The sequence below is a fragment of the Hibiscus syriacus genome, unplaced genomic scaffold (genome assembly GCF_006381635.1).
Source record: "Hibiscus syriacus cultivar Baekdansim isolate YM2019G1 unplaced genomic scaffold, ASM638163v2 tig00110303_pilon, whole genome shotgun sequence".
Classification (NCBI taxonomy): domain Eukaryota; kingdom Viridiplantae; phylum Streptophyta; class Magnoliopsida; order Malvales; family Malvaceae; genus Hibiscus; species Hibiscus syriacus.
In genome coordinates this window covers 580208-593438 of record NW_024062672.1, presented here as the reverse complement: position 1 = coordinate 593438, position 13231 = coordinate 580208, and the positions used below count along the sequence as shown (strand labels likewise).

Genomic DNA, 13231 nt, shown 5'->3' with positions numbered 1-13231 from the left:
TTTTCGCTTTAAAAACAATATAGTGTCAACTTTCCCTTTCGAAAAACTTTTTTCAATTAAAACATTTGACAATCTTTCATACCAAGCTCTAGGAGCTTGTTTTAAACCATATAAAGCTTTTGGCAACTTAAAAACATGATTTGGAAATTTTGAATCTTTAAAACCAGGAGGTTGTTCCACATACACTTCTTCTTGTATAAAACCATTTAAAAATGCACTTTTAACATCCATTTGATACAGTTTAAATTCATTGAAACATGAAAATGCTAATAACATTCTAATTGCTTCCATCCTAGCTACGGGAGCATATGTTTCATCATAGTCTATGCCCTCTTCTTGAGTATAGCCTTGAGCAACAAGTCTAGCCTTGTTCTTCAATATATTACCACTTTCATCAAGCTTTTTCCTAAATACCCATTTAGTACCTATAGTAGATTTATTACTAGGCCTTTCAACTAATGTCCATATTTTACTTCTCTCAAACTGATTTAGCTCTTCTTGCATAACCATAATCCAATTTTCATCATTTAATGCTTCTTGGATATTCTTAGGTTCTATGCAAGAGATAATTGCAACATTATTGCATACGTTCCTAAGAGAAGATCGAGTAGTTAGCCCTTTGGATGGATCACCTAAAATATCTCCATCATTGACATAGTTGTACTCTCTTGGGTATGAAACTTCCCTTTCTTCAATGGTTAGATTCTTGAAGGCATCTTGAGTTTCTTTATCCTTCACTTATTCCTTTGATGATGGTTCTCCAAAGTCATGTCTAACGTCATGTGTATTTACAATACCTACGTCATCATCAACACAAGAATCCTTCTTCGGAAGGGGATTATCATCGAAAATAACATGAATAGACTCTTCTACCACTAAAGTTCTTTTATTAAATACCCAATAAGCTTTAGAATTTAAGGAATAACCCAGAAAAATTCCCATATCACTTTTAGCATCAAATTTGTCTTTATCGTTGTTTAAAACAAAACATTTGCATCCAAAAGGATGAAAATAACTAATGCTAGACTTTTTATTTTTGAAAATTTCATATGGAGTTTTCTTTAAAATGGGCTTAATCATTACTCAGTTTATAACATAACAAGAGGTATTTGTGGCTTCCGCCCATAAATATTTTGGCAAATTATTTTCACAAAGCATGGTTCTAGCCATTTCTTCTAAAGTTCAAATTTTCCTCTCAACAACTCCATTTTGTTGAGGTGTTCTAGGCGCTGAAAAATTATGACTAATCCCATTTGAATTACAAAAATCAATAAATCCAAGATTTTCAAATTATGTACCATGATCACTCCTAACACTTGAAATAGAGTAACCTTTTTCATTTTGGATTACTTTTGAAAATGTGATGAATTTTTCTAATGCTTCATCTTTAGTACATAAAAATAGAACCCAAGTATATCTAGAGTAGTCATCTACCAATACAAAGCAATATTATTTTCCACCCAAGCTAGTAGTCCTAATTGGCCCAAAAAGATCTATATGGATCAATTATAACAATCTACTAGTTGATACATCATTAATGGATTTAAAGGAAACTTTCTTTTGTTTTCCTTTTGAGCATGCATCACAGATTTTATCTTTGTCAAATTTTAGCTTTGGCAACCCTCTTACTAATTCTCCTTGAATTAGTCTTTGTAAAACATTCATGCTTGTATGTCCTAGTCTTCTATGCCATAACCAACTATCATGTTCATCCTTAGCACAATATATATGTTTCCTATTCTATAACCAATAAGCATAATCCGATTAGATGCATTGTCAACAATTTTACAACCATTTGTTTCAAATAATACATTGTATCCTTTATCACATAATTGACTAATACTCAATAGATTATGTTTTAACCCATTGACATATAATACTTTTTCTATTTGTATGGAAAATGTATTACCTATAGTACCTATACCTTCAATGTAACCTTTTGAGTTGTCACCAAAGGTTACAAATCGTCCATTTTTGTAGTTAAGCTCTATAAATCGGCTCTTGTCTTCAGTCATGTATCTTGAGAATCCACTATCAAGGAACCATGAATTTGAACTTGTATTTTGTGCCTTGTAGCAATACTCCTTTTCCTACAAACATAGATTAATTTCTAAATTTTGGTACCCAAATTCTTTTGGGTCTATATTCATTAGTCTATAAAATTCTAGTCCCCTTGGGTATCCATTTGTGTATGATATCCTTATCTTTAGTAGTAATGAGTTCTTTAGGAACCCATATACTTCTAACGATTTTTCCATTAGAGGTTCTTTGGGGACCTCTATGATTGTAAGATTTAAAATTCTTTCTAATATAGTTGGATTTTGAACTTTCTCCTTTTTCAAAATGTTTTGGTCCAACTTTATTGAAAGAAGTTTTAAGATCATCAATTTCTTTTTTATGATCATCGTTGACTTTTGAAAGTAAATTATGCAAATCAGAATTTTTCTTTTCAAAATCTTTGATTTTGATTTGCAATTAATTAATTTTACTTTTAAGATCATTGTTGGTCTTAGATATGATATTATTTTCATTTTTCAATTTTGAAATATCTTTATTGTATTTTAAAAACAATTTCTCATAATCCGAAGCCAACCCAGTATATTCCTCTACTAACTCATCAAAAGAATAATCTTCGAAATCAAATGAGTTAGATGTTACCTGAGAATCTTCCTCGGTGGCCATCAAGCACATGTTCACTACTTCTTGTTCCTCTTTATTTGATGATTAATCATCATCACTCCAAGTAGCCACGTGTGCCTTGTGCCTCTTCTTTGATTGACCATTCTTCTTTAATTACGGGCAATCGTATTTGACATGCCCGTGCTTTTTGCATTCGTAGCAAATGATCGAGTCCTTCTCATTTGGTTCATTTTTGAAGCCTTAATTTTTTTTTGAATTTTCTTCCTCTGTTGGGCTTCATTAATTTTATGAACCTTTGGCGAATAATGCCATCTCTTCATTATCGTCGTCATCATCAGAATCACTCTCAACTTTTGTGGATTTGAGAGCAAGTCCAACATTCTTCTTTTTCTCCATCTCCTTCTTTGTCTCATTCTTGTTTTTGAGGTCTACCTCATCTTGAATCATCATTTCATGAGTGAGGAGAGAACCAATGAGTTCATCGAGAGTTAAAGACTTTAAGTTTTTAGCTTCGATGATCCCTGTCTTCTTTGATTGCCAAGCTTTTGGAAGAGAATAAATTATTTCCTCACAAGCTTCTCATTAGGGATTACTTCTCCAAATGCTTTAAGGTTGTTGTCAATCATGGAAAATCTATCCTTCATAGCTTTGATGTCTTCATCCGCTTTCATCCTGAAATTTTCATAGCTATGAGTAAGAAGACTAATTTTGGATTCTTTTACCTCGTTGGTGCCTTCATGAGTAACTTGTAGTTTATCCCATATTTTCTTGGCGGTTGTACAAGATGAAACTCTCTCATATTCATCTGGTCCAATTGCAAAGAAAAGAATATGGATAGCTTTTGAGTTGAGCTGGAACATTCTCGTCTCTTTATCACTCCACGTATTTGGGTTTGTGGATGGTTCAGAGTATCCATTCACCACGATCTTCCATGCTCCCATGTCACTAGCTTGAATGAAGTACCTCATTCTATTATTCCAATAAGCATATTTTGCTCCATTGAAGAAATGAGGCTTGTTGACGGGCAATGGCTTAAGAGCGAAGTCAAAGTTTGATGTAGAGGCCATTGATGACTTGAATATCGATATAACTCTTCCCGAATCGACTCAAGAGGGGGTAAAACCTTCAGATGAGTGTAGCTCTGATACCAATTGTTGAGTTAATCGATTGGATAAATTGGTCAAGAGGGGGTGAATTGGCAATAAAAATTTCGGTGGAAGCTTTTGCAGAAAATTGAAAAGATTTGCATAACGATTTAGAGTGGTTCAACTTTCTCAAACAAAGTCTACGTCCACTACCTTAGCTATCCATACTAAGGATTTTCCACAAATTCTCTAATTTGTATTTCTTTTGAGGACAAAGAGTAACCTTATAAATCCCTAAAGAATTATACCCCAAATTCTTGAGAACACTCTCTCCCAAAGATAAAATTACAAATTTTGCAAACTTACAGAAAAACCTCTCAAGGTAAGATCTTTGCACAATTCTAGAATAAAGAAAGAACACTCAAGAATGAATACAATTGAGAACAAATGGTATTCTTGAAAGAAAAATGAATATTGGATGGAAAATAAGCTTGAATTGCTCAAACAAATAAGTTTAAGGCTTTCTCTTTGATTCTCTCTCAATTCTTGTTTCTTGTTTTTGATCAATGGCTTCTGAGCTTGTTTAAATACACCTTGGATTGATTCTGAATGTTGGTGATCATTGGTGAAGTCAATAGAGCCGTTATAGTGTGAATACTATTTAAAAATTCTGTTGGGAGCGTAGGTGTATCGATACATTATCAAAGTGTATCGATACACTCAGTGTAAAATTAAAAAATTTCTACCGTTATTTGACCAAGTGTATCGATACATCCCAGGTGTATCGGTACACTAATTGCATTCGATGTTTCTCAGAGCCTGGAGTGTATCGGTACATCGTCTATGTATCGGTATACTAATTACATTCAAAATATGGATGTATCGGTACATACAAGAGTGTATCGGTACATCCTTTTATAAAACTTATTTTTGGCTTGAGTAAGGTTTGAAATACTTTGTAAAAATTGTTTCAAAAATATTTTAAGATTAAAACACGATTTTACACTTAAGTAAGGATTAAAATTGACATTTGAAAACTTGGAGTAATATCTTTGATATTCGAATAATTTAATCGAATATATAATTTTGAATCGAGTATAAATTCTTAAAATTCAATAGTACTTTATTTGTTATATCGAAATATTAAAATATTTTCAACACTTATGATAAAGGATGTGGCAGTAGATGATGATGATAATGATTGATAGTAGTTGTCCTACAAACATTCCTAGCAGCAATTGACTAGGCAAACTCGATAATCGGCTTTAGCCAGCCCTTCTTATAGCAATGAGAAGGCAAACTAGAGTGTGAAGATCTCTCTCACAAATAACTTGAAAGAACTTAATGAAAAGAATGCTTTGAAAGCACAAGACAATCAATACTTGTAAAAATGAACTCTCATTGTATTATTAATCAAAGAATTATGCCTTTTCAAAGTTGAATGAAGCCTCCTTTATATAGGTGAGGAGTTCGTGTTGTAACATAACTAATGAATAAAGATAATGTTTTGATTCTATCATAATTCCTAATAAAATAATAATAAACTAAGAATAATGTTTTAATTCAATCTTATTCTTAATAAAATAATAAATCTAATCCTAAAAGATAATGCATCATCCTATATTAAATTATATTACAAATAATCAATAAAAATATTGAAAATTAGTAATATTTATGAAATCTTGTATTAATCCCGTATAGGAATTTTTGCATGCGTTGTCTTCAATAAAATGGACGTATCTTGAGTTCCCGATATCAGATTAATGCGATTCAAAAACCTTTGGAAAGCTAAGAGACAGAAAGTCATATCTCTAGGGTAAATGTTGACTGAATAAGATCATGATCTCATTCAAAAAGTAATCGTAAGTCTGCTGTTCTGTTATTGTTCTTTTCCAAGGCTTGTTCGTGTAGATCAATTGGAAGTGTTAGTCAATCTTCCTTTAATGTGAGTTTTGCGATACATGTATCACCTTATGTACTACATTCAACATAGTGATAGTATTAATGCTATAAATACCTCAAAAAGCAATTGAACCTTAATTTAAACACTCGATATTGAATAAAGAAACCTTACATTTATAATTGAATCAAGGAAAATAGGAATTAAGCAAACCCTAATAACGTAAAATGACTGCCAAAGGGCAACAACAGGTTCAAAGGCATGGCTGGCGGGTACTGGCTTTAGGACAAGCGAATAGAATGTCTGACCACTTCTAAAGTTTGACGCCCGTAAGCGCGGACGACTCACTAGGAGACAGTACTGGTTTGTCAGCATGTGGACCTGGCTGTTGAATCAAGTAGTATTTTTATAAATTTATTATATTTTCAAATATATATATATAATCTATGATGAAATCATAGTGTCTCTAATATCTTAAAAAAGTTGTTAAGACTTAATAATCAAAATTAACTACATGATATAGGTGATTCAATATTTAAATTCTATTATTCCTAATCACCCTAGAATAATAAAAAATTATTCTTTTTTACCTATAGTTATAAAGATTACAATTGTGAACCAAAATTTCAAAACTCCTTTTTACTATTAAATCAAGATCTTAAATTATTATTTATCTTTCTAATTTTTTTCTTTGGATAGGCCAGTAAATTTGGATTACTGTTTGCAGAAAGCTGGTCAGAATATTCAGCAATGTGGGACTAAATGATAAACAAGTGAAAACATAAGCCACCAAAATCATGTTGAAAATTAATCTCACACTACACCAAAAATGTTCTACAACGGCGTTTTGAGAGTAAACACCACTAACTTTAAATATATAGTAATGTTTACATTCTAAACGTTACAAAATGGTAACTTTAGCGGCATACTACTTTATTGCAGCATTTTTTCAAAAAATTGCTACTATAGATGAACCTTATTGCGGCGTTTATATGAAAACGCCCCTAAAGTACTACTCTATTGTGGTGTTTTATACAAACGCCACAATATGATTCATTTATAGTGGCGTTTTTTCAACAAAAGCCGCAACAGAGTAGTACTTTAGTGACATTTTTTCAACAAACACCGCAAATTTTAAATGTTTTATCTCCCTATCCCTTCATCCCGATCTTACCTTTTATTTTCCTTGACATTTTTTTCTCCTCGCCGTTTGCAAAGACCCAACAAATATGTTGTTGATTAAAGCCGTTTGACGCCGTCGTGACATTCACCGCATGCCCATCACAATTCCGTAGTTTTTCCCAATATCACTGCCACTGTCGAAGCCGTCGTGGCCTCTCTATCACCGTCGAGGTAATTTTTAAATTCCAAAATTTGAATGGCATTCGTGTTTTCAAGCTCGAAATCATTACTCGCCCCCAGGTAAACATAACATAGAAAACCAGAAAAAGGCTTAGAATCACTTAAACTTTGATTTGTGTAGCCATGGAAGTTGGAATTGTTATAGTTACAGGTTTAAGTTACAAGTGCCACTTATTTTTTAAATTTAAACGAATGTTTGTGCAGACCTTGACTGTAGATACCCGGAAACCTGCGTTTAGGTGGTTGGGGCTGAGAGGGAAATCAATTGTTATTAATGAGTCCAAGAAAAGGATGTTCGGAACTGATGCCACAAACAAGGTTGATTCTTCAAATGATCAGAATTCTAACCAGTGCATTAAGTGGAAAAAGCATGAAAAAGTTGAAATTTTGGCTGATACAAATCGTTTGGAGGACTGGAAACAAGGTTCAAAGAGCTATCACTTTGGTCCTTTTGCACCTATAACCTTGACCAGGATTTGTAACTCTGAGAATGATGCCCAACCGGTTCATGACTAGGAGAACCTTTCTTCTACATACCGCCCTCAGTATCACAACCAAGGTAAGGTATAAGTTGCATTCTCCACTATACACAACTGTATATTAGTTTCTTTAATCGTATTAAGTGCTTTTCGCTGTATTGTTAACCCCAACAAATAAGTGTTGTTTCGATTAGGTTCATGTAATGTCATTTCGAATCTAGATAATATTCGATTTGGTTCAATATAAATTTAGTTTGTCTATGGTAAGTAAGGTCGACTTAGGTATCAAGTATGATCAATATTACATCAGTTAATTTTTTGGTTGAGTTAATTTGAGATCTTTTAGTCAATTCAGTTTGAATTGAGCATTAGTCTCACTGTATTATAAAGATGGATAATACAAAAGGTTGTAGCTAAATAATAGTATAGTAATATTGAACAATTAAATTATTATCAAATGTAGTGGCTAACTAATAATATAATACACAACGAATAAAATGATTTTAGTTGTTAAAGAGATGATTGTTATATCTAAAGGTTCTATGTTTGAGCATCAACGACTTTAGGCTATTTGAGCAATTATTATCAAATGATTAGGAGTTTTTAGAACATATTTTACCACTTGTAATTACCCTATATAAATAAATAAATAAACTATTAATATAATACAAAAAGAAGAATAAGTTGATGTAAAATTTGATTTAGTTCAATTTATTTTGAATTTCAGATTAAGTTTGAGTGTATCTGTAACACCCCAACCTATACTCGACCCGAGTACGAGTCCGAGGTGCCAAATTGACTTTTCAAAACTTGTACATTCATAAAAACTATATGAAACTTTAAAATTTTATTAACACAAAAACCATATTTACATATCCGAGTTCGACACATTACAAAATTGATCAGAACATGCGTAAATTACCTTTTTGTACATGCCAAAACTTTTAACTCAACAAAACACATATTATTAATTTACTTCTGATATGATCCTTGAGTGAAGATATGTTACTCCGCCAATCCTAAGGTTGATCTTGTTTTTCGGTACCTACGTGTAAATCACTTACACGCTAAGTCATAGACTTAGTGAGGCATAGAATAATATAATAATGCATTTCCTATGAATATGAACATGCAAGTAATTACTCATGTAATAATCATATAATAAAATTAATCATGTCACACATATGATACAATATAACAATAATAATATAGGAGCATATATTCATATAAATACATTTGATATCCCTTATAGGCCCATGTATATTCATGAGAACTTAAGGTATGCGAGTACATTGATGTTATGCACTATGCTATTACCATAACTCATATGGGGTCCCACTAAGGGCATGTAAAATTTGTCCCGAAGGACCTCTGTATATGTCCCGAAGGACCTCTGTATATGTCCCGAATGACCTACGAAACCCTCGACTCTTGGCATGCCAACTATACCCCTAGCTCTCATATCACATAACATGGGCATTATTGTTATTATTCATATATTCATGTATTCATATCATTACTCATGTATTCACATATGTCTTTTATTTTATCACATAACACATGTACATATAATTATCTATTTTGTATCATATAACATATGCACTTTCATCTATTCATATGAATCATATAACATTTAACAATTACTATAAACATATATATAACATATCTGACTTATGCATATATTTATAGTAACCATCATGTATGCATGTTCATAATGATTATGCTATAACTACTAATCATAGGAATAGACTTATCACAAGTCATAATTCCTTTGAACTATATCTCTAGTATGCACTCACCTTGGCTTCACTGACTATTAATTATTCCTATGACATCCTTCTTTTCGATCGAATCCTAATTCGATGATCGTTCCAAAGCTTGCTCAGGCTCGGTATCTACATAATCATACATAGATCCATATCAATATTCTAATTGCTATATTCTAATATTTTCATTCCTTAAACTAAAAGAAAGACTACTTTTATCTTTTATTTACGGTAGGTATTGGTACACTCTGTAGTGTATCGATACATTCCTTAACATGTGTATTGATACACTACCTATGTATCGATACACAAATTACATTCGATGTTTTTATTTTAAGGGGTGTATCGATACACTTTGAATAATTTCTGGAAATTCACCCTTGGTGTCTCGGTACATGTTGAATGTGTACCGATACACACTAGCCCAAAATTCACATTTTATGCACGAAAATCACTCAACTTAGCTCAATTGTGCCATATTTCAACCCCTTTCATATCCTTAACTTACATACACCTACTTAAACCACTTAATACCCATTTATTACATCTTAAACCTCAAAATCCTATCCATCCCTGTGATTCAAGAATTAAACTCAATTTTTCAACATGTTCTAAATCCAATTCTAACACCTCATATCTCTTAATTCATTCATTGACAAGTCAAATTTAATCTCAAATTCCACTTATCAACTCTATTCCAAGTTTTCATTCAAAAACTCTTAGTCTTTAATCTCTCCTAACTCCTTCATCTTATGATTTTAAGACAATCTAATCTTTTCTTAAGCTTATGTATCACCTGAGGATCATAACCTAACTTTAAATTCAATAAATAATCAACAAACAAAGAGCTCACCTTTTTCCTTAAGGCTCACGGTTGAAGAAGAGAGTTCTCTAGAAAGCTTTCTTTTTCCCCTTCATCTCCCATGTGTAGCCCATATATATCCCCACTTAATAATTATCTTTCTATCAAATTACCATTTTGCCCTTCCATATTTCCTTCTTTAATATTTAATTCTATACCAAATTTACAATATAAGTCCCCAAACTTTTCAATTTATCTACTTTGACCAACAAATTATGAAATATTTCAATTTAGTAACCAAACTGATATTGAGGATGTTACAGTGTCATATTTGAATTTATATTAAGTTTTGGACCAAATAAACTGATTGGGTTCTAGTTTGCCATGTGTATTTGCACTCGACACTTTTGAGTTGTTTATCTCTTACTGTGGTATGAGTGCCATTTATACTTGCCTCTTAAGCATGGTAGACTCATCTGAATCAGGTAGCCTCTACTCACAATATTAATATATAACCTTAGTGGAAACTTCCCACCTATCCCTGATACATTCTTAATTCTCTGACTATGTTACATGTCAGTCTAGCTGCAGCTGAAAAAATGTAATTTCTATGTCAAAGTTTCTGTGGATATTATTAGCTACATGGATGAAAGGTTCCCATTAATGCAATATTGCTATTTAAATTTCATGTTTAAGTTGGCAGCATAAACTCTGCTTCAAGTTATGGTATTTATTATTATAGAGGTCACTTTCTGATTCTTTTTTAGACCAATGTGGTTGCCTCTGGGGTCTTGGTGGTGAGGTTTTTGCATGGGATATTGAAGCTGCGGTTACTCCACTGTCAAAGTTCAGTGATGTAACGGAAGATGATTGTTCCAACGGTATCAATGGTTTTGGAAATTCATTATCAGTATCAAGTTTGCGAACAATTAGTTTGAGTAATAGCATTGTTGCACGCACAACCCAGTGTCATGGATATGTCCCCATCACTGCCAAAGGCCATAAAGAATCAGTCTACGCATTAGCAATGAATGATAGTGGAACCCTTTTTGTCTCTGGTGGAACTGAGAAGGTTTTTTTTACTTCTTACCGAATTCAAATGTTCTGATAATTACATGTTTCTTTCCTCTTATAACATATTGCATGTGTAGATCATATACTTGCCTATTTTGGTCATTTGTTATCATTTGTTCTTTTCATTTAATTACTTCATCAACAATCTTAGCATCCTGCCTCATTTTCATATAGGTTGTGCGAGTTTGGGACCCTAGAACTGGTTCTAAGACTATGAAGCTGAGAGGGCTTACAGATAACATTAGGGCTCTGCTTCTGGATTATACTGGCAGGTTGGTGCAATGAATTCAGCCCCTGCCAGTTCTGAGTTAAAAATAAAATTAACTTGATCTTAGTTGGAAGTTTACGGCTATGGAGCTTTAGCATGTGCTATAACTTATACGATACATATATCTTTAGCTGGTAGGGTAGTATCTCTCTCAATTTTGAAATTTATAATACTTGTAATGACTGGTTTGTTTATAATTCCAGGTTTTGAAATTTTTAATGGAAATAATAGTTTAAGTGCCCTTCATGGTATGTTTAAGTTTTTGGGTTCAAGTTACAAATTTCTTTTGTTTTATATTATACAACAAGGTTTTGTTAATTTGTTTCGTTCTGGGTTCAAGTTAAAAACTTCTTTTGTTTTATTTTTCATTTTCACCGACACTTGTTGTAACACCCCAACCCGTACCCGACCCGAATACGAGTTTTGCGTGTCACATTAACTTTTCAAAATATGTACATTCATAAAAATTATACGAAACTTTAAATTTTTATTAAAACAAAGCCATATTTACATAATTAAGTTCGACACATTACAAAATCGATCAGAGCATACGTAAATTACACTTTTGTACATGCCATAACTTTTGACTCAACAAAATACATACTATGAATTTACTTCTGATCTGATCTTTGGGTGAAGATATGTTGTTCTGCCAATCATAAGGCTGATCCTCTTGCTTTCTTATACCTACGTGTAAATCACTTACATGTTAAGTCATCGACTTAGTGAGGCATAAACTTATAAATATGAACATGCAACATAATATTCAAATAAAATAATCACATTACATATGATTCATAATAAATAATAATAATATGCTAACATATAATGCAATACATACACTTTTTATATTCTTTGTAAGCCCATGTATATGCTGAGAACTTAAGGTATGCAAGTATATGGAGGTTCTGTATGTATGCTGTCACCACAACTCATATAAGGTTCCACTAAGTGGCATATAAAATCTGTATCCCGAAGGACCTATCCATATGTTCCGAAGAACATAGGTAATTGTCCATATGTCCCGAAAGACATAGGTAATACTGTCCATATGTCCCAAAGGACATAGGTAACCCTCAACTCTTGGCATGTCAACTATACCTTTAGCCCTCATGACACATAACATGAGCATTATTATTATTTATATCATTTCACATATTCATATGTACCTGTCTCTTTTCATATGATTTCATATTCATATTTCACTTAGCTTATAACACTTCTCATGTGTTTATATGACATGTATATCATTGCCATCTCTTATTTATATATTTTTTCTATAAATCACATATACCACATAACATATTACCTCTTACATCCTTTCTTATATGTTCACAATATCATATCATATAATTCATAGTTTAGTATCACATAACTTAACTTATATCATATTATCATGTGTTCGTATATATCATGGACACTTCACATAAACATGTATTCTCATATAGCTCCACAGATCTTTAGCATATAACTTATCTTATATGTTCATATCATCACTTTATATTCAAGTTTCCTAATTGATATACTATTCCCATTTCATTATATAATTTAATATTATTTAGTTTTCTTTAATTCTCCTGAAATCATATAACTCTATTATACTAATTCTCATAATTAATCATATTCTCCTATTATTACATACTTTATCTCATAATCATATATTCACATAGTATTATATTTCATTATCATATGACTCATATTTGTTCTCTTATTACTCTTCATAGACATATATTTTCATTTCCATATATCGCATAGATCTTATCACATGACTTATCTTTTATACTCACATAAACCACATAGCACATACAATAACATATCAACTCATATAATCAAGCATACATACATTTCATATCAT

General features: G+C 32.0%; 1 protein-coding gene across 1 annotated transcript; it reads left to right on the top strand.

Annotated features, from left to right (window-relative positions):
- Positions 1-5852: 5852 nt before the first annotated feature.
- LOC120116852 lies at positions 5853-11422 on the top strand. Its single transcript, XM_039137253.1, has 5 exons — positions 5853-5897; positions 7192-7491; positions 10620-10635; positions 10802-11106; positions 11283-11422. The coding sequence occupies exons 1-5, from the start codon at positions 5853-5855 to the stop codon at positions 11391-11393; spliced, it is 777 nt and encodes a 258-aa protein (XP_038993184.1). The 3' UTR covers positions 11394-11422.
- The last annotated feature ends 1809 nt before the right edge of the window (positions 11423-13231 follow it).